Source organism: Bubalus bubalis, chromosome X, assembly GCF_019923935.1.
Source record: "Bubalus bubalis isolate 160015118507 breed Murrah chromosome X, NDDB_SH_1, whole genome shotgun sequence".
In the NCBI taxonomy this organism is placed as follows: domain Eukaryota; kingdom Metazoa; phylum Chordata; class Mammalia; order Artiodactyla; family Bovidae; genus Bubalus; species Bubalus bubalis.
The window spans coordinates 40637026-40658158 of NC_059181.1; the positions used below are offsets into that span (position 1 = coordinate 40637026).

At 42.9% G+C, this 21133-nt stretch overlaps 1 protein-coding gene and 1 pseudogene across 1 annotated transcript in view; one reads left to right on the top strand and one right to left on the bottom strand.

Annotated features, from left to right (window-relative positions):
- The window catches only part of NYX (nyctalopin), a 26086-nt gene continuing 4953 nt past the window's right edge, over positions 1-21133 (top strand). The window contains exons 1-2 of the mRNA XM_025276412.3: positions 1-925; positions 1274-1351. Coding sequence (XP_025132197.1) covers positions 1315-1351 — 37 coding nt within the window. The 5' untranslated portion in view covers positions 1-925; positions 1274-1314. The remainder of the gene's footprint in view (positions 926-1273; positions 1352-21133) is intronic.
- Positions 12821-13498, bottom strand: LOC102391264 (annotated as a pseudogene).

The following is a 21133-nucleotide window of genomic DNA, read 5'->3' on the forward strand; positions in this document are numbered from 1 at the left end:
TGATTTCCTTTAGGATGGATTGGTTTGATCTCCTTGGTGTCCAAAGGTCTCTCAAGAGTCTTCTCCATGCATAGGAATCTTGTTAAAATAAAGATGCTGGCTCTAGGGGCCTGGGGTGGGGGTGCTGAGACTTCCCCATTCCCAACCAGTTCCCAGATGCTTCTGCTGGTCTGAGGCCACGCTCTGAGTTCTGGTGGATTTGGGAAATCTCAGCCAGGTTCTGAAAATGGCCACAGACCTGCTGCCTTGGGTGGGGGAGGGCAAGCATCGCCTCGACTTCAATGCTGGGACTCTAGCCTTGGTGATAGGCCCACGGCAGTCTGTTGTTGGATCATCTGCCATCAGCTTCTCAACAGAGAAAGGAAAGCAGCAGCGTTCATTTTAAGAAAACATCATTATTTTAAGCTGTTCTGCCCCTTCCCCACATCTCCAAGTTCTATGACACATCCTTGTTGAAAATGCTGATAATGCTATTTGGGTGGCGGGAAGCCAGTTTCTGGCTGTTCATTGCTTGAGGCTGGGGCTAGGGTCAGGGCAGGAGGCGGGGTCTGTGGAGGGTTTAAGGAGAGAAAGGGGCCAGGCAGATGGAGAAGCCAAGGCCTGGGAATAAAGCTGATTGGTGTGTCAGCAAAATCTGTCACTGGCTTTGGTGATTCGAAAGGCAGACACATTCTTTCATCTCTGTTAATCCTCATCTGATACAGGATTTCCCTGCCATTAAATCTGGAGAAAGAAAAATAGGTACTCAAACCTGCACCAGCAACTATTTCTCCTCTCCTCCTGCTCACCATCCTCCCTGCCCTCACTTTACTTCTCTGTCGAATCATTTTTAACATCTGTGGCTGCTTGATTCGGGAGATGGATGGGCTGGGGGAGCCGAAGGGCACCTCGGAGGAGGAGCGGGATCAAGCAGACCCCTAGGATGGTAAGCGACATTTGGGGACCATGTGGGAACACTGGGTTTCCTCTCTGTCCTTTCCTTGCTGGGTTGTCAGTGAGTCCGTCTGAGTTGCTGTCAGGTTTTAGCTTGACGGAAGGGTTTCCAAACAGATCCAAGCTGTCAATTTGGCGGGGTAGGGGGGGCATGTCTGATTGGCTGTTGTTACTGGTTTCTCTTAAGGCAACATCAGGATGATGGGGAGAGAGGTGTGCGGTGAAGAAGGGGAGAGGCAGGGCATTCATGAGGAAGTGGAGGTATAGGGAGGGGCCTGAGTGACCTGGTTCTCCAGTGACCCCTCCTGGGCACCCGGTGACCTGTGTTCTCTCCCCTCAGGTAGGGATTCCACAGCTGGGTGGTTCTAAGCCAGCAGGCACATGGAAAGCTGTGGGATGCTGAGCCTGCTGCTGCATGGTGAGTTCCAGGGCCCCCTCCTTCATCCCCTAGCAGACACCTGCCAGTGGGTGCAGGGGTTGGGGAGCTTGTAGAAGATGCTCGAAGATGTGTGGAAACCGCAGGGCTTCTGCCTAAGAACCATGGGCTTCAGGTGGCTTCCATGAAAGCTGAACCTGGGCACCAATTCTTCTGAGTAGGCTTCACTGAATGTGTGACCATGGGGGAGGGGATGGAGCACGAGAGGAAAATGCAGGTGGGTTTTTTTTTTTTTCATTGTTGTTTCCTGAGCCAAATATATGAAATAACCTCTTGGTGGTTTTCTTATTCTAATTTCAGATATGAATTCACTGGTGTAATCACCAAAAAACTACAGTGGTTTTCTAATCCCATTATTTTAAGCTCATTTAGTTTATAAAAAAAAAAAAAACTCAGTTCCTTAAGAAAATCATCTTCCTAAAGGAAGACTATGACATGAAACATATCATGTTAGAATTATGTGATTAGGGATGTTTAGAATTTTTTTTCTAAGTTTTTTTGGTTCTATTGTTACATGGATTTTAATACAACAAGAAGACTCAGCCCCAATTTTTTCTCACGTCTCTACAGCTCTGGCTGTTCCAACCTAACCCAGATAGCCCAAGGAAAAATCCCTTGTTAAGTTCTGCAGCAAATGATCTAGACAAAGGATCTGTTTTCCTGACCCTCGAGTGAATGTAATTATTTGAGGTTATAACGACCCATGTAATAGGCCTCTGCTGTGCTGACAGAGAAAATGTTACCAGATAATTCTAGAATTCAATAATAGAATTTTCTCACTCTTTAATTCCACCTTTTCAAAAAGTAGAGCTTGCTCTATTCGAGGAATCAACAGGTACACACTGTACCTTCAATACACTCTAGGGATATCATGAGAGAGAGAATTGCATAGCCTTTGTCCTTGAGAAATGTACATTCTTTAATGGCTGACTCAATAAGTAAATGAGAAAAAAAAATTGGAACAAGGCACAGGGAACAGTATGATAAATAGGACATGACTTCCTAGCTGGAGGAGACTCCAAAGGACAGAGGTTGACATTTATATAATTACAAACAGCCAGCTCCTTGCCATTTCTCCTACCTAGAAAGGATATGAAATTTGATTGACTCACTGGGACAGAATGTTTGCTTCTAAGAGCCAACATGATTTTCAATCTGTACCCAAAGCTCTCCTGTTCCTCACAGAAAGCAGACAGTATTCATAACCGGTATGCTGCCAAACAGGAACTGTCCCTGCTGCAGAGACCCGAAATACAGCCAGACTTCTTGTGACAAGTTGGAGAGCTGAGCGGTGACATCATTTGCTAACAATAGACGCACTTAAAATTAATGACCGTCTTCCACATCCCCTGGCGCTTTCATTTAAAACACACTCAGCAGCGCAGACCATATTACTCTGACTACAAGGCACAGGATTACAGATGACATGTTCCTGAAGAAGCAGGCAGGGATAGGACTCCACCTCCCCAGCTAGAGAAAAATGGCTGAATCAGCCTGACAAAACAAGGTCATGGTGGAATCAGAGGTGGCTCATAGCAGGGTAAATGTGGAGCAAAACGGAAAGAGAAATTCTCCGGACATGAGGTCTCCTGGCCTCTCCTCTCCCCCAACCCCATGGCAACCCTTGCAGGGTCTTCCTGCTGTCCGCAGCACAATATACCTCTTCCTTATCCTGCTTTACAGGGGTCTTCACCAAAGGCTTGCTTTAAACCATGAGTGTCTAATGAGGCCCAGGGTTTCTGTCTTATTTACCTCCTGTCTCCAGAGTGCTTGATAAGGGTTAGGTTGTTGAATGGGTGAAGCTGCTAAGATTTGAATCATGACAATATCTGATAAAACTTTTGCATTTGTGTACACACACACACACACACACACACACATATATAGTGGTTTAGTCACTAAGTCATGTCCGACTCTTTGCCATCCCATAGACAGTAGCCAGCCAGGCTCCTCTGTCCATAGAATTCTCCAAGCAAAAATACTGGAGTGGGTTGCCATTTCCTTCTCAGTCTATCTTCCCAACCCAGGGATCAAACCTGGGTCTCCTGCATTGCAGGGGGACTCTTTACCAACTGAGCCACCAGGAAAGTCCATATATGTGTATGTGTGTGTATATATATACACACACATATATATGAAACTCTTCAAATCAGTTAATAAGGCAACCCAATTTTTAAAAATTGGCAAATATTTTTAAATAGCTATTTCTTCAAGGAAGATATACAGAATGCTAGTAAGTGTATGAAAAGATGCTTCATGTCAGTAGTCATTGGGGAAATGCAAACCCAAACCACAATGAGATGCCACCTCACACCCACCAGGATGGCTGGAATCAAAATGACTGTTGCAAGTGTTGGTGGGGATGTGGAGCAACTGGGATTCTCAAAGTCTGCTGGTGGGAATGCAAAATGGTTCAGCCACTGTGGAGAACTGTTAGGCAGTTTCTTGGGTGGTAACTCAACAATTTACCATATGAGCCGGCAATCCCACTCCTATATAAAAAGGAAATGAAAACACATGTCCACAAAAAGACTTGCACCCGAGTCCATACCTCAGCTTTAGTCACAAGAGTTGAAAACTGGAAGCAATCCAAATGTCCATCACTAGGTGACTGAATATACAAATGGCAGTACATTCATACAATGGAACACTGCAGAGCAATAACAAAGAATCGTCAACTGGTATTTGGAACAACAGAGCTGAATTTCACAAATGTAATGTTGACTGAAAGAACCATTTGATTTTGTTTACACGAAATTCTAGAACAGGCAAGGCTGTACTTCAAAAACCATATCAGTGGTTACCTGGAACAGAGGATGGGAAGCGGACTGCTGTCAGAGGGGCCTGGGGAAACTTTTTGGGAGGCAGGAATGTTCTAAATCATGATTAGGGTGGGGGTTACACGGGTGTCTATGTTTGTCATACTTGCTGAACTACATACACTTAAAATGGAGACATTTTATTGTAAGTAAATTATACCTGAATCAACATGACTTAAAAAAAGGAAGGTGGTATGTAGAGAGAGAGAGAACAGCTGCACCCCAGGAGAACAAATCCTTCGTTATCGACCAGGTGCTGCGGAGAGCCGGGCAGTATGTGTGTGAGATTTGATGTCATTACATAGAGAAGTAGCTCCTTCCTTTTGATTGCCAAGTAATTTTCCCTTGTTGGGGTGTACTGGTTTATTTATCCATTGCCCTAGTGTTGAGCATTTAAGTTGTTTCCAGTTTGGGCCAAGTATCTTTAGGCCTGGAGGACTTTCTGAGGCCTAGTGTTTGCCTCAGATGGGACAGCTCGCCACCTCAAGATCCACAGGGCCTGTGAGGCCATCAGCAGACCATCTCTCTGAAGACCAACCAATCCACCCACCATGATTCACACTGTCCGGCAAAGCTGCAGTGTGAATCCTTGATCCTTTCTTTTCTGTCACAATCTCTGCATGATGTGAGAAGCAAGTTATGGGGTCCCCGTGAGATGAGAGGCCGTGGGATGGTCCCCCTCACTGCATTTCTGCTTCTCTCAGCCTATTTGGTTCTGAACATCCAGCACTGGGGCTTGGTCTCTGGAGTAGTTGGGATCGCATTTTCCAGGAGAGGGGAATGACTTGTAGAGCCAAAGTGGCTGAAGAGATTTTGCTGAAATCAGAAAACGGACCATATTTTCCCTTGCTATTTTGGTTTCATGAGACACAAGTTCTTTGAAAACAATGAGGACGAAGAAACACTTCAAACTCATTCTGTGGTTGGAAACTCCATGAGTAACTGTTTTCCTAGCAAACCTCAAGGGGCCAAAGCACATACTTGAAAAGCCGAGGACCTGCAGAGAAATCCCTCAGCTGGTCTGCATTAAGACATCATTCTAAAAAATTAAAAAAGAGACATCATTTTGTGGGCATCTGAGCTTGGCCATTGCCGCCCTCCTGCAGCTTGGGGGCTGGACCAGAACACTGAGGCAGAGACCCATTTCCGGTGTTTTCCCCAATTCAGGGAGAGCTTATAACATTTTGTTGTTGTTGTTGTTTGAAGTAAAATTCACGTAACAGAAGATGAACTGTTAACAAGTGGAAAGTGTAGAATTTGATGGCAGTTAGTACATTCACAATGGTGTGAAACTCTCCTCTCTGTCCAGTTGCAAAACATTATCACATCCCGAAGGGGAACCCAGTACTTATTTAGCAGTCACTCCTCACTCTTTTCTTCCTCTAAGCCCCTGGCAACCACTAATCCACTTTCTTTCTCCATAGATTTACTATTCTGGATACTTCATATAAGTGAAATCATATGTGGCCTGTGTGTCTGGCTGCTTTCACTTAGCACAATATTTTTGAGGTTCAGCCATATTGTAGCATGGGTCAGTACTTCATTCCTTTTTATGGCAGATTAACATTCCACCCTGTGGCTAGACTATGTTTTGTTTGTCCATTTACCTGTTGATGAACATTTGTTGCTTCCATCTTTGGGCTGCTGCTGCTAAGTCACTTCAGTCGTGTCCGACTCTGTGCGACCCCATAGATGGCCTCCTACCAGGCTCCCCCGTCCCTGGGATTCTCCAGGCAAGAACACTGGAGTGGGTTGCCATTTCCTTCTCCAATGCATGAAAGTGAAAAGGGAAAGTGAAGTCGCTCAGTCGTGTCCGACTCTTAGCGACCCCATGGACTGCAGCCTACCAGGCTCCTCTGCCCATGGGATTTTCCAGGCAAGAGTACTGGAGTGGGGTGCCATTGCCTTCTCCGATATTTGGGCTATTGTGGGACATTTGTGTACAAGTATTTGTTAGAACACCTACTTTCACCCAGGAGTGAAACTGCTGGGGCATATGGTAACTTTGATGTTTAAAGTGAGTGAAAGTGTTAAGTCACTCAGTTGTGTCCAACTCTGTGACCCCATGAACTGTAGCCAGCCAGGCTCCTCTGTCCATGGAATTCTCCAGGCAAGAATACTGGGGTGGGTAGCCATTCCCTTCTCCAGGGGATTTTCCCGTCCCAGGGATTGAACCTGGGTCTCCTGCATTGTATGTAGATTCTTTACCATCTGAGCCACCAGGGAAGCCCAAATTTATGTTATACCCTGTGACACTTTATACCTCAGAGGCAAATCCCATCTTTATAAAGTTGGTCCACCTAGACCCCTGGTTTTTGACTTGGGCTGTATATTGGAATTCCCCGTGGAGCTTTAAGAGTACTGATACCTGGTTCCACTCTGGAAAATTCTGATGTAATTAGTCTGGTGAGTTGGTTAAAAGCTCCGTAGGTGATTTTAATATGCAGCCCAGGTAGCGAACCATTCTAAATTCTTCCTTTGCAGTCTAACTTGTAGTAACAACTTCAATATTCTCATACTTGGTATTTTGTATTCCACCCTTGGGCAGATATTCACCCGGTCCTTGAAGTACTGATCCTTTGGTGAGGTTTAATCTTGTGATAACAGCAGCTCATGGCACCTGCCGTTGGCGTCAGTGCTTTCATAGCTATTTCAAGCATTACCAGTCATCTGTTCCTCACAATTGTCAACCTGTTAACAGGTGAGGAAACTGAGATATAAAACAAAAACCAAAAAAGGCAGCGTCATCAGAGTTTATGAGACATCTAGAGTGACAGGCCGCTGCCTCAGGGTGAGTGTTTCCAGACTGAATGCTCTGGAAAACCCCCACACGGGAATACGGGAGCTATGACAGAGGCAGGCTGAGCCAAGGCTGGTTCTGCTGAATTTCTCATCTTCCCCTCCTTACCTCAGGCTGGGAATAAAAGCACTGAAGACTTTTCAGATTTCCACATGGATCCTTCCCTAGAATTCCAATGGGGGAAAATAAATTGCTAAGCAACTGCCAGTGTTTGACTTTCTCTTCTCACACACTGTGATCTTTATTTTAATTTGGCAAATGTATTTTTGGCCAAGGTATTCCCATGGAACTCAGCTCTGGACAGCCAAGGAGATTTGTCTTTGGAATGATCACTTCTGATTCCAGGAGAGACCACTTTTCATTTGAATTTCAAAAAAAATCAGGGATAGCATAAACAATTTTTGATTCCATTTTCTATATTTCCTGGTGATGAATGGCACAGAGCTTCGTTTTGGTTGACAGGCGCTGCCTGGTCTCAAGTTTGAGTTGTTTTTTCTCTTTCAAGGTGAAGAATTCAAGAGGTTCTGGGAGGGGGGGAGGGGGAGGAACCAGAAGGCGATGGTACTTGAGGGAACCTGTCTCACTTAGGATGTTGCTCAGGAATGGCATTGCAAACCTTAGAACCCACTCCAGGTCATTGAAGATGAGAAGGGGTTTATTCAGAGATGCTAGGTGTTCCCAGACTTTCTGGTTGGAGGTCCACCCCCGGAAGCAATGTCTAAATCAGGTAGGGGGCAGTTCCAGCAAGATCCAATGGCCACCACGTGCTGGGTGCCGGGTGCCAGAAATCCACCATGGGAACCATCTTGGCCAGATAATAGTTTCTGCCTGGCACCAAGTTCTGAAGTCAAGCCTTGCTGGGTGTGTGGGATTGGCAGAGCTACGTCACATGCCTGGGGCCTAACTGCAAGGGAAGTTGAGAAAAGACAGTTTCTGGTTTCTACTTGAGGAGGCAGAACTTAAAATATAGGCAATTCCCTAAATGTACTAACAGTAGTTAGAAGGTTGTGGGTGACCAGCCAGAAAAGGGCACTGGTCCATACAGATGGTTTGAGTAGGTTTCTGAAATGGAAACAGGGAAATGTCTCAGAAATAGCTATAGCAGGGCCTTATGCTTTCTAAAGGCTGGCCAGGAGCTTTGCAGTCTCCCTGATCTCCTTTTCTGGGATCCTCGGGGCCGGTTTAGTTCTCTGCACACTAGTTTCCTCAGCTTGTCTTTAGCTCTTGCTCTGATTAACTCTACCTAGGTCAGATGTTCCAGAGAAGGCGATCGCACCCCACTCCAGTACTCTTGCCTGGAAAATCCCATGGACAGAGGAGCCTGGTAGGCTGCAGTCCATGACGTTGCTAAGAGTTGGACACGACTGAGTGACTTCACTTTCACTTTTCACTTTCATGCATTGGAGAAGGAAATGGCAACCCACTCCAGTGTTCTTGCCTGGAGAATCCCAGGGACGGGGAACCTGGTGGGCTGCCGTCTCTGGGGTCGCACATGGTTGGACACGACTGAAGCGACTTAGCAGCAGCAGGTCAGATGTTCACCTGCAGTCCAAACAGCTGTGACTCGGAGAAGGCTACAGAGACACACAGGACCCTAAGTGGCGTATTTTTTCTTAGATGTGTTGCTTGGCAACAGCTGTTGTCCAGCTGTGGAAATGAGAGCCAGAAGGGCCCTCCAGGGTCAGGAAGTGCAGGCTTTTCAGTTCAGTTACAGAAAGGGAAGCTCAGAAAGGTTAGGGGTGGGGGGTGAGGGATACTACAGTACAGTGGAAAAGACAGAAATCAAAGGTTGGTGTTGTTTAATTATCCTGGACCTCAGTTTCCTTTTTTGTGAGAAGAGAATAATACTTACTTTGCAGGGTTGTCGTATTAAATTAAAAGATATAGCAAGCTTCAGTTCAGTTCAGTCTCTCAATCATGTCCGACTCTTTGCGACCCCATGAATCACAGCACGCCAGGCCTCCCTGTCCATCACCAACTCCCAGAGTTCACTCAAACTCATGTCCATCAAGTCAGTGATGCCATCCAGCCATCTCATCCTCTGTCGTCCCCTTCTCCTCCTGCCCCCAATCCCTCCCAGCATCAGAGTCTTTTCCAATGAGTCAACTCTTCGCATGAGGTGGCCAAAGTACTGGAGTTTCAGCTTTAGCATCAGTCCTTCCAATGAACACCCAGGACTGATTTCCTTTAGAATGGACTGGTTGGATCTCCTTGCAGTCCAAGGGACTCTCAAGAGTCTTCTCCAACACCACAGTTCAAAAGCATCAATTCTTCGGCGCTCAGCCTTCTTCACAGTCCAACTCTCACATCCATACATGACCACTGGAAAAACCATAGCCTTGACTAGACGGACCTTTGTTGGCAAAGTAATGTCTCTGCTTTTGAATATGCTATCTAGGTTGGTCATAACTTTCCTTCCAAGGAGTAAGCATCTTTTAATTTCATGGCTGCAATCACCATCTGCAGTGATTTTGGAGCCCCCCAAGATAAAGTCTGACACTGTTTCCACTGTTTCCCCATCTATTTCCCATGAAGGGATGGAACCAGATACCATGATCTTAGTTTTCTGAATGTTGAGCTTTAAAGCCAACTTTTTCACTCTCCTCTTTCACTTTCATCAAGAGGCTTTTTAGTTCCTCTTCACTTTCTGCCATAAGGGTGGTGTCATCTGCATATCTGAGGTTATTGATAATTCTCCCGGCAACCTTGATTCCAGCTTGTGCTTCTTCCAGCCCAGCGTTTCTCATGATGTACTCTGCATATAAGTTAAATAAGCAGGGTGACAATATACAGCCTTGATGTACTCCTTTTCCTATTTGGAACCAGTCTGTTGTTCCATGTCCAGTTCTAACTGTTGTTTCCTGACCTGCATATAGGTTTCTCAAGAGGCAGGTCCCGTGGTCTGGTATTCCCAACTCTTTCAGAATTTTCCACAGTTTATTGTGATCCACACAGTCAAAGGCTTTGGCATAGTCAATAAAGCAGAAATAGATGTTTTTCCGGAACTCTCTTACTTTTTCCATGATCCAGAGGATGTTGACAATTTGATCTCTGGTTCCTCTGCCTTTTCTAAAACCAGCTTGAACATCTGGAAGTTCACGGTTCACATATTGCTGAACCCTGCTTGGAGAATTTTGAGCATTACTTTACCCTGAGCAAATACTTATTAAAAGTTGGTTGTTGGAAGAGCAAAAGAAACCCATAAACTATTATTAATTTGAAAAGTAGTAGACGTGTTTATATCACCTGGACAACATACGGTGCCATACTTCCCACACTGTGTCCTGTGCATATCAGCTGTCTTTGGGGGTAGAATACATCTGCAGGCCATGTGCTGTTGAGCTCCTAGAACCACTTCAGGTAGGTCTGTTCTGGGACTGCATGTATGTGTAATCGTGTCGAATGCATTATTTCAGCCCTCTTTTGCTCACCATGTTTTTGTTGTGTCAGTAGTTTGTTCCTTTTTATTGCTGAGTCGTATTCCACTGAATGACTATGTTGTAATTTATTTCTCTGCTGTTGAGTAATTTCCTGTTTTGTTCTATTATGAATAAGCCACAATGAACTTTCTTGTACAGTGTTTATGTGGACATTTTTTCTTTTTCGTTTCTCTTGGGTGAATACCTAGGACACAGTCATATGTTTAGCTTTAATAGATACTGTCAAAATTTTCCTAAGTCATTGAATTATATTTTCCATTCTCATCAGTGATATAAGAGAATCCCATTGCTCTACATCCTTACCAGTATTTAGGGTTGTCACCCATTCTAGTGAGTGTGTAGGGAACCTGATTGTAATTTTAATTTGCACTTCCCTAATGGCTAATGATGTACAGCACCTTTTCATGTGCTTAATGGCTACTTAATAAATTCTTTTGTAAAGTGTTCTGGTCTTTTACTCATTTTTATTTAGTTTGTCTTCTCATTCTTCATTCATAGGAGTAGTTTTTATATTCTCTATACAAGTCATACATACAAACAGTATCTTTTTAAAAAAATAGCTTTATTGAGGTATAGCTGATATATAACAAATTAAACATATTTAAGGTATATCCTAATTCTCCAAGCCAGGCTTCAGCAATATGTGAACTGTGAACTTCCTGATGTCCAAGCTGGTTTTAGAAAAGGCAGAGGAACCAGAGATCAAATTGCTAACATCCGCTGGATCATAGAAAAAGCAAGAGAGTTCCAGAAAAACATCTATTTCTGCTTCATTGACTATGCCAAAGCCTTTGACTGTGTGGATCACAATAAACTGTGGAAAATTCTGAAAGAGATGGGAATACCAGACCACCTGATCTGCCTCTTGAGAAATTTGTATGCAGGTCAGGCAGCAACAGTTAGAACTGGACATGGAACAATAGACTGGTTCCAAATAGGAAAAGGAGTTCGTCAAGGCTGTATATTGTCACCTTGTTTATTTAACTTATATGCAGAGTACATCATGAGAAACGCTGGACTGGAAGAAACACAAACTGGAATCAAGATTGCGGGGGGAAATATCAATAACCTCAGATATGCAGATGACACCACCCTTATGGCAGAAAATGAAGAGGAACTAAAAAGCCTCTGGATGAAAGTGAAAGTGGAGAGTGAAAAAGTTGGGTTAAAGCTCAACATTCAGAAAACGAAGATCATGGCATCCGGTCCCACCACTTCATGGGAAATAGATGGGGAAACAGTGGAAACAGTGTCAGACTTTATCTTGGGGGGCTCCAAAATCACTACAGATGGTGACTGCAGCCATGAAATTAAAAGACGCTTACTCCTTGGAAGGAAAGTTATGACCAACCTAGATAACATATTGAAAAGCAGAGACATTACTTTGCCAACAAAGGTCCGTCTAGTCAAGGCTATGGTTTTTCCATTGGTCATGTATGGATGTGAGAGTTGGACTGTGAAGAAGGCTGAGCGCCGAAGAATTGATGCTTTTGAACTGTGGTGTTGGAGAAGACTCTTGAGAGTCCCTTGGACTGCAAGGAGATCCAACCAGTCCATTCTGAAGGAGATCAGCCCTGGGATTTCTTTGGAAGGAATGATGCTAAAGCTGGAACTCCAGTACTTAGGCCACCTCATGCAAAGAGTTGACTCATTGGAAAAGACTCTGATGCTGGGAGGGATTGGGGGCAGGAGGAGAAGGAGACGACAGAGGATGAGATGGCTGGATGGCATCACTGACTCGATGGACGTGAGTCTCAGTGAACTCTGGGAGTTGGTGATGGACAGGGAGGCCTGGCGTGCTGCGATTCATGGGGTCGCAAAGAGTCGGACACGACTGAGTGACTGATCTGATCTGTGAAACTATCAGCACAACTTAGACAATGAATATATCCCATATCCATCACCCCCCAAATTCATGCCCCTTTATAATCCTTCCCTTCTGCCCCTCCATGCCTTCCCACACATCCCCAGGCAACCACTAATCTTTCTGTTACTATATACCAATTTGTTGTTTCTAAAATTTTTTATAAATGGAATCATATAGCATGTACTCATTTTTGTCTGGCTTCTTTCAGCAGAATTATCTTGAGGATCATCCATGTTGCATATATCAATAATCTATTCCTTTTAATGACCGAGTAGTATTCCATTGTATGCATATATCATAATTTATTTACCTATTCAACTTTTGATGGGTGTTTGTATTGTTTCCACCTTTGGTTTATTATGCATAAAGCCACTGTGAACATTCATGCTCTAGCCTTTTGTATGAACATGTGCTTTTATTTTCCTACAAGTAGAATGAACTGATCATAAAGCAGGTATATGTTTAACTTTTAAAAAAACTGCCACATTGTTTCCAATGTGGTTATACCATTTAACATTCCCACCAGCAGTATAAGAGAGATATAGTTATATATGCTTTCCAACACTTTGTATGGTCAGTCTTTCTAATTTTAGTCATTCTAATAGGTAACTGTTTTTTTTTTCTGAGTTTTATGGTTTTATTAGCACAAACAAAATGTGCACACCAGCTGTCTATTCATTTTCTTCCCTGTGCAGGCTGGTGTTGGGATTGGTGATTCTGATGGCCAGCTGGGCTGCTCTTTTCACAATGGCCTTGAGGCTCCTGGAGGAGACACTGTGAGCAGTCTCAGCACAGTAAGATTTTTTGTCCATCAGCAGTACTTCAAGCTCCTTGACATTGTGGATGAGGTACTTCCTGAAGCTGCTGGGCAGCATGTGCCTTGTTTTCCTGTTGCTCTAGTAACTGATGTTGGGCATCAAGATCTGGCCTTTGAATCTCCTGTGCACCCTGTTGTCAATGCCTCTCAGTTTCCGCCAGTTCTGCTTAATTTTGACACATTGTTCTGACTGGTACTGGATTAACCTTTTGGTCCCCTTTCGGGATCTTGGGCTTCAGGAGGGGTCTGAAGGTGGCCATGATGCTGAGTAAGAGCTATCTGCCACCTCTATAGGCAGCACACCAAGGAAGAGAGAGCAATAGGTGAATATTTTACCTTGCATTTCCCTAACAACTAATGATGTTGACCATCTTTTCATGTCTTTGTCTCCTGTATATCTTTTTTTGGTAGTGTTTCTTTTAATATTTTGCCCACTTATTAATTGGGTGATTTATTTCTTATACTTTATTATTTAATCTTATTTATAAAATTATATTTATTTAGTTTAATATTTATTTAATAAATTATTATAATTTATTGCCTATTTTCTTATTGAGTTTTGAGAGTTCTTTACAAATGCTGAATACAGGTCATTTATGAGATATATACAAAGGATATATATAAATATACCTTAAATATCTTTTCTCACAGTCTGTGCTTGTTTTTTTGTTTTCTTGACAGTGTCTTTCAAAGAGCAGAAGTTTTAAATTTTGATGTCTCTAATTTATTACTTTTTTCCTTTTATGATTAATGCTTTTTTCCCCCTAATAAATCTTTACCTACGATGAGGTCACAAAGATATTCTCCTGTGTTATCTTCAAGAAGCTTTATAATTTTAGCTTTTACATTGAGATCTATGGTCCATCTAAAATGGGTTTTTGTGTATGCTGTGAGGTAGGAGTCAGTATTCTTTTTTATTTTCTAGGAGCTGCAATATGCATCTTTGATTTATCATGCTCTACTGTCCCCATCTCCCCCTGGCATGGAAAAACTCTCTTGTCTATTTGATTAAACAAAAATAAAATAAGCTACATGGGAACAATTTTAAAGTCCAAAGAGATACCAACTTTAAGGCTGCAGTAGCTGATACAGCATCCCCTAGCTATCTTCTCCAGCTTTTTCTGTGGGCCACAGACATATATTCAGATGCCTGTGAGCTAACATGGGAGTTGTGGAACACTTTTCCATTGGTTCTTCACCAGCTCATTGCCTGTTATGCCTGAGGCCTGCAGTATATCATTTAAGATTTAAAAGTAAAACTCCAGAGCTGGGGAAAAAACCCACCCCAAACAAAAACCCACATTAAAGGTTTTGGGGAAAACCTTTGCTTCCCCATTCTCCATTTAATTGATGGAATCCACACCACCGTTGCAATGCCCATTTTTAAAAGTGTCAAGAGGCAGTCAGCACCCAGGTGGGCTTGCAGCATGGTTTCTGTGGCCCAGGCAGGTATTTTGGTGGTGCTGTCCCTTACATCATGTCTGTATCACGGTCTACTTTGAATAAATCTTATACAGTTTCATGTCTAACATAAGATCCTTCGGAGAGTACAATTTAGTGTACTTCCCTTCTCATTCTTTATGCTATGGTTGGATTTTTCATTTACATATGAAACATATGTAAATGTTTCATTTTATATTTCATTACATATTATTACATTGTTGTTTTGTTTTCAACAGTCACTTGTCTGTTAAGCAATTAAGGTGAGAGGAGAGTAGTCTTTCATATTTAGTGGCATATTTGCCATTTCCATGGCTCTTCATTCCTTCCTGTGGATCTCACTTTCATCTAGTGTCATTTTCCCTCAAGCTAAAGAATGTCTTCATTTCTTGCTCTGCAGAAGCTCTGCTGGAGATGCATTTTCTCAGATTTTGTTAACCTGAAAGCATCTATTTTACTTCATTTTTGAAGATATTTCTATTGGATATAGAATTCTAGGTTGCCAGATTTTGCGTTTCTTTCAGCAGTTTAAAATATATTTTATGTTTGGGCACAAGAGTATATATAGCCATTTCAGAAAAGGTTTTAAGATACTTCCTTTAAGGAACATTTGTCTAGACACGTCTTCATTGCTTTGTGTGAAATTAATAGCTTAAAAAGAACTCTGTGAATGGTTCTAAATGCAAACTTTGAAATTGTTGAATAACTTAATTAAGATGCATTTCATTCCTGGTTTATGAAAAAAAGGATATCATGTTATTGTATTATGGCTCCTTTGTTGCTAATTAGCCAGGCATCATTTTTAAATTGATGTTTCTCTATGTAATGTGTCTTTTTTCTCTGGATGCTTTGAAGAATTTTCTACTTTGGTTTTCAGCAGTTTGACTGTGATGTGCCTAGATAAATGTGTTTGTGTGTGTGATATTAGTTGGGAGTTTGCCGAGCTTTGTGTTTTTAACCCAATTTTGGAAACTATCTTCAATTATTTTTCTGCCATATTCTCTTTTCTCCTCTGGGAATCCAAATACATGCACGTTAGTCTAATTGCTTGATATTGTCCCACAGGTCATCGAGGCTGGATATTTTTTCCAATCTTTTTTTTTTTTTTTTGGTCTCTGAGCTTCATTTTGGGTAATTTATTTTGACTTCTTTCAAATTCATGAATATTCTGTGTCTAGTCTGCTGTTTTTCTTATTCAATGATTTAAAAAATTTTTTAGATATGGAATTATTTCAGTACTAAGATTTCTATTAAGTTCATTTTCATAGTTTCCATACCTCTTTTTAAAATATATATATAATTGATTCATACCTCTTCTAAAATTCACATTCCTCATGTCTTCATCCATTATACCCATCTTTTCCTATAAATTCCTTAACATTTATAATAAATCCTTGTTTTGTAATTTCAATGTCTGGGCTGTCACTGTGTCTGCTGCTGTTGACTGTATTTTTTTCTCTTGAGAAATGTCATGTTTTGCTGCTTCTTCACATCTTGTTTTAACAATCTTGTTTAGTCGGTATGTCTTGTCCGTCTCTTTTGCAACCCCGTGGACTGTGGCCTGCCAGGCTTCTGAGAATCTAGTTTCTATAACTACTATCTACAATATCTGCTATACATCAACTACTACTAGATTTGTCCATTTTGGACAGAGGAACTTCTTCACATATCTAGTAGTATTTCATGTATAGCAGATATTGTAGATAGTAGTTACAGAAACTCAACATTCTCTTATCTTCCTTTGAAGCGTGCTGAATTTTCTTCTGGCATTTGGTTAAATTACCGGCAGATCCCCTTGATCCATGGGAAGCTTGGTTGCAGTCTTTGTTAGGGAAGGCCTAGTTTAGTTTTACCCTTTGCCCTGGGAAATGGTCTTTATTCCTAAGGTGTGACCCTTTGGGGTTTCAATGGAAAGCTGGAAGTATTTTATAAGCCCTTCTAACTTGGTGGACTTTGAACTCTTAATCTGTTTCCCATTACTGGGAAATTGCTGAAATCTCTGTTTAATGCTTTTGGCCTTCCATTCTTGGCTCCTTGGAGTCATCTCCCCCCCCACACACACTTGAGGACTCAAACAAGGATCTAAGTGAGGAGAGTCTGTGTGCCAATTTTCTGGCACCTCTTTTGTAGCTCCCTCGTTCTCATGGTTTCCCTCCTCAGGCCACTGCTGCTGCTATACACTCTGACCTCTTAATTTCTCAGCCCAGTAAGACTCTTGCTTTCTGCTTGAGCTCTACTGCCAAGCAAGTAGACTTACCAAGTGGCGCTAGTGGTAAAGAACCTGCCTGCGAATGCAGGAGACATAAGAGGTGAGGGTTCGATCCCTGGGTTAGGAAGATCCCCTGGAGGAGGGCATGGCAACCCACTTTGATATTCTTGCCTGGAGAATCCATGGACAGAGGAGCCTGGTGGGTTTTCCATAGTGTCACAAAGAGTTGGACACGACTGAAGTGACTTAGCATGCATGCCCATGTGCAGGGTGGACTTGAAAATGCCCTGAGAGGAAAAGCCAGTTAGATGTGCCTCTCACCCAGTTTGCTTCTCTTCATTTAAGGGTCCTATCTCCTCTGGCCACCTGTTTAAGTTTGTTTCCAAAAGTGCCTTCAAATGATTTTTCTTTTTCCATTCAAGTATAGTTGATTTCCATTTCAAATGATTTCTTAAAAATGTTTTTCCAGAGTTGACACTAGCAATCAGTAGGAATGTCAGTCTGATACAAGCTGCTGCTGCTAAGTCACTTCAGTCGTGTCCGACTCTATGCGACCCCTGAGACGGCAGCACACCAGGCTCCCCCATCCCTGGGATTCTCCAGGCAAGAACACTGGAGTGGGTTGCCATTTCCTTCTCCGGTGCATGAAAGTGAAAAGTGAAAGTGAAGTCGCTCAGTCGTGTCTGACTCTTAGCGACCCCATGGACTGCAGCCTACCAGGCTCTTCCGTCCATGGGATTTTCCAGGCAAGAGTCCTGGAGTGGGGTGCCATTGCCTACCCTGCCATTATTGCAAGCAGAATTTGCCCAACTATGTTACTATTTTTGTTGTTGTTGTTTAGTTGCTAAGTTGTTTCGGATTCTTTTGATACCCCATGGCCTGTGGGCTGCCAGGCTCCTCTGTCCATGGGATTCTCCAGGCAAGAAAACTGGATCAGGTGCCATTTCCTCCTCCAGGGATCTTCCCAACCCAGGGACAGAACCCACGTCTCCTGCATCGGCTATTATTTTTAATAATTAATTTATTGGCTGCACTGTGCATCATACGGGGATCTTAGTTCCCTAACCAGGGATCAAACCCAAGCCCCCAGTAGTGGAAGCATAGGGTCTTTACCATTGACCATCAGAAGTCCCTATGTTACTATTTTATAAAGTTTTGTTTTGGTGCCCTGTTTTCTGGATCACTAGGAATACACTTAGCCTTCATGTTGGGTAAACCCATACTGGAGTTTGGTTGTCGGTTCTAAGAATTTACTTGATTCAGTTTAAACTTCACTAAATAATCCAGTAAATCAGTTATTGTTCATAATGGCTATCAAAGTTTCAGAGGTTGAAAACAGGTCTTTAATAGTGACAACATCTTGAGTGTTTAAAGTTAAAAAAATTTTTTTTTATTTTGTGAAATAGGTAATACATTCATATGGCTCAAAATATACAAGGTAAAAAGGATATATAATAAAATGTTTCACCTCCACCTTTTGCATGTATTAAAAAAAAAAAAAACTGGCAGCGAAACAGCCAAAAATTTGATCTCTTGTGTTATACAAACAAATGGAATATATCCTGTCATAATCCAATGAATTCTTTGACAAAGTTTTAAAAATAAATGACATTCCCAAGCAGGAATTGTTACAGAGGAAGGCATCAATTCCATTTAATTCTGCAAATATTTACTGAGCCATACAGTGCGCTTGGAACAATATTATCTATTGTGGAGTAGAAACATGAGTCATATTGTTGAGAGTGCACTTCCCTTAATTAGAAAGGAGAAGAGAGTAGAATGAAGGACTCTTTGTAAGGAAACCTGATGCCTCTGCTTGACCCAGTTGGAAGAGTTAATAGAAAAAGGTTCGGCCTCTGTCCAGCCAATGCCTGGAGTTAAGGTTGTATTCTTGGCCCTGTCTCTCTAACAGGGTGTCTGTCCCGCCCAGCTGCTGCCCTATTTACAGCCAAGTCCAGCACAGGGTCCAAGAACCTTGCTGGAACCTTGGTGTCTAGTTCACACTTCTTTGGGAGAAGGGAAAGCGAAGTCTCTGGAACATTAGAATGTTGAACTAGCTACAGGGTACAACTCAAGGGCTGCTCAAAGGGCTGAGTGTTCTCTAGCCAAGTCTCACAGGGCTGAATCCCCTTCCTGGCAGCTGAGAAAAACATGAGTGTCCATAACAGATGTACTGAAAAGACAGCTGGAAGCTGAGCAAAGCTACAGAGGCAGCAGCAAGCATATCAACACACTCCTTCTGTGGCCACACCTTCAGGTTCCCACAAAGGCTTGGTTAGGCAAAGCAGGGTAATGTGTACACAGTGGCAGAGACTGCGTGGTAAGTCAGGGTGTTTGCTAGGAATTGGGGAATGCTGCTGAGGACAGGTAGAAATTCTGAATAACAGTGGTCAGGTTTTACATCTGGGTACCTTTGTTCCTCTTGCAAGAATTTCAGGTGGAGCAGAGCCCACTTGCCAGCTGGTCCTGTCCAGAGAATAAAACTTGTGCATCCTCCATGCTGCCTTTTCTGCTGGAACTCAAGATGAGGCTTAGGACTTCTGGCTACCACATGGAAGCAGGCCATGCCACTCTGCTTTCCTGCAGGGGGCGAGCCACCTGGAGGGCTTTGGAAGTCTGTAGCTGATCTTCCATTCAAATGCTCAGAACAAAATTAATTTATAAGCACCAGTCCTTTCCTGTAATGTGCAAAAAAGGCTCTAGAGAACAAAGGCTGGTGAATGGAAGTTAACCACACAGTGTCCATAAGTACTTTTTGAGATGTGTGAGATGATAGTTTATTTAGTGTGCTGTCATTATGGCTTACGTATAGTGACCGTTAGAGAAAAAGATTGATAGGTTTTCCCAATCTAGTCCCTAATTGTCCACCCCATTTTTTGACCTTGCCGTATCACATGTGGGATCTTAGTTCCCCCAACAGGGATCAAACCCATGCCCCCTGCAGTAGGAAGACCAGTTCAGTTCAGTTCAGTTGCTCAGTTGTGTCCGACTCTTTGCGACCCCATGAATCACAGCACAGGCCTCCCTGTCCATCACCAACTCCCGGAGTTCACTCAAACCCATGTCCATCGAGTCGGTGATGCCATCCAGCCATCTCATCTTCTGTCATCCCCTTCTCCTCCTGCCCCCAATCCCTCCCAGCATCAGAGCCTTTTCCAATGAGTCAACTCTTCGCATGAGGTGGCCAAAGTACTGGAGTTTCAGTGTTAGCATCATTCCTTCCAAAGAACACCCAGGGCTGATCTCCTTTAGAATGGACTGGTTGGATCTCCTTGCAGTCCAAGGGATTCTCAAGAGTCTTCTCCAACACCACAGTTCAAAAGCATCAATTCTTCAGCACTCAGCTTTCTTCACAGTCCAACTCTCACATCCATACATGACCACTGGAAAAACCATAGCCTTGACTAGATGGAGCTTTGTTGGCCAAGTAAGGTCTCTGCTTTTCAATATGGTATCTAGGTTGGTCATAACTTTTCTTCCAAGGAGTAAGTGTCTTTAATTTCATGGCTGCAGTCACCATCTGCAGTGATTTTGGAGCCCCCAAAAATAAAGTCTGACACTGTTTCCACTGTTTCCCCATCTATTTCCCATGAAGTGATGGCACCAGATGCCATGATCTTCGTTTTCTGAATGTTGAGCTTTAAGCCAACTTTTTCACTCTCCTCTTTCACTTTCATCAAGAGGCTTTTGAGTTCCTCTTCACTTTCTGCCATAAGGGTGGTGTCATCTGCATAGCTGAGGTTATTGATATTTCTCCCAGAAATCTTGATTCCAGCTTGTGCTTCTTCCAGCCCAGCGTTTCTCATGATGCACAATTGCACTCATCTCACATGCTAGTAAAGTAATGCTCAAAATTCTCAAAGCCAGGCTTCAACAGTACATGAACCGTGAACTTCCTGATGTTCAAGCTGGTTTTAGAAAAGGCAGAGGAACCAGAGATCAAATTGCCAACATCCGCTGGATCATGGAAAAAGCAAGAGAGTTCCAGAAAAACATCTGCTTTATTGACTATGCCAAAGCCTTTGACTGTGTGGGTTATAATAAACTGTGGAAAATTCTGAAAGAGATGGGAATACCAGACCACCTGACCTGCCTCTTGAGAAACCTATATGCAGGTCAGGAAGCAGCAGTTAGAACTGGACATGGAACAACAGACTGGTTCCAAATAGGAAAAGGAGTTCGTCAAGACTGTATACTGTCACCCTGCTTATTTAACTTATATGCAGAGTACATCATGAGAAACACCAGGGAAGTCCCTAATTCTCCCTTCTTCATGAGGCTTAATTTACTCAGTAGGGGTTTTCAGGAATTGAATTCTTATGGTGGGAGGGACTATAGCAGCACCAATAGAAATATAATGCAAGCCACACAT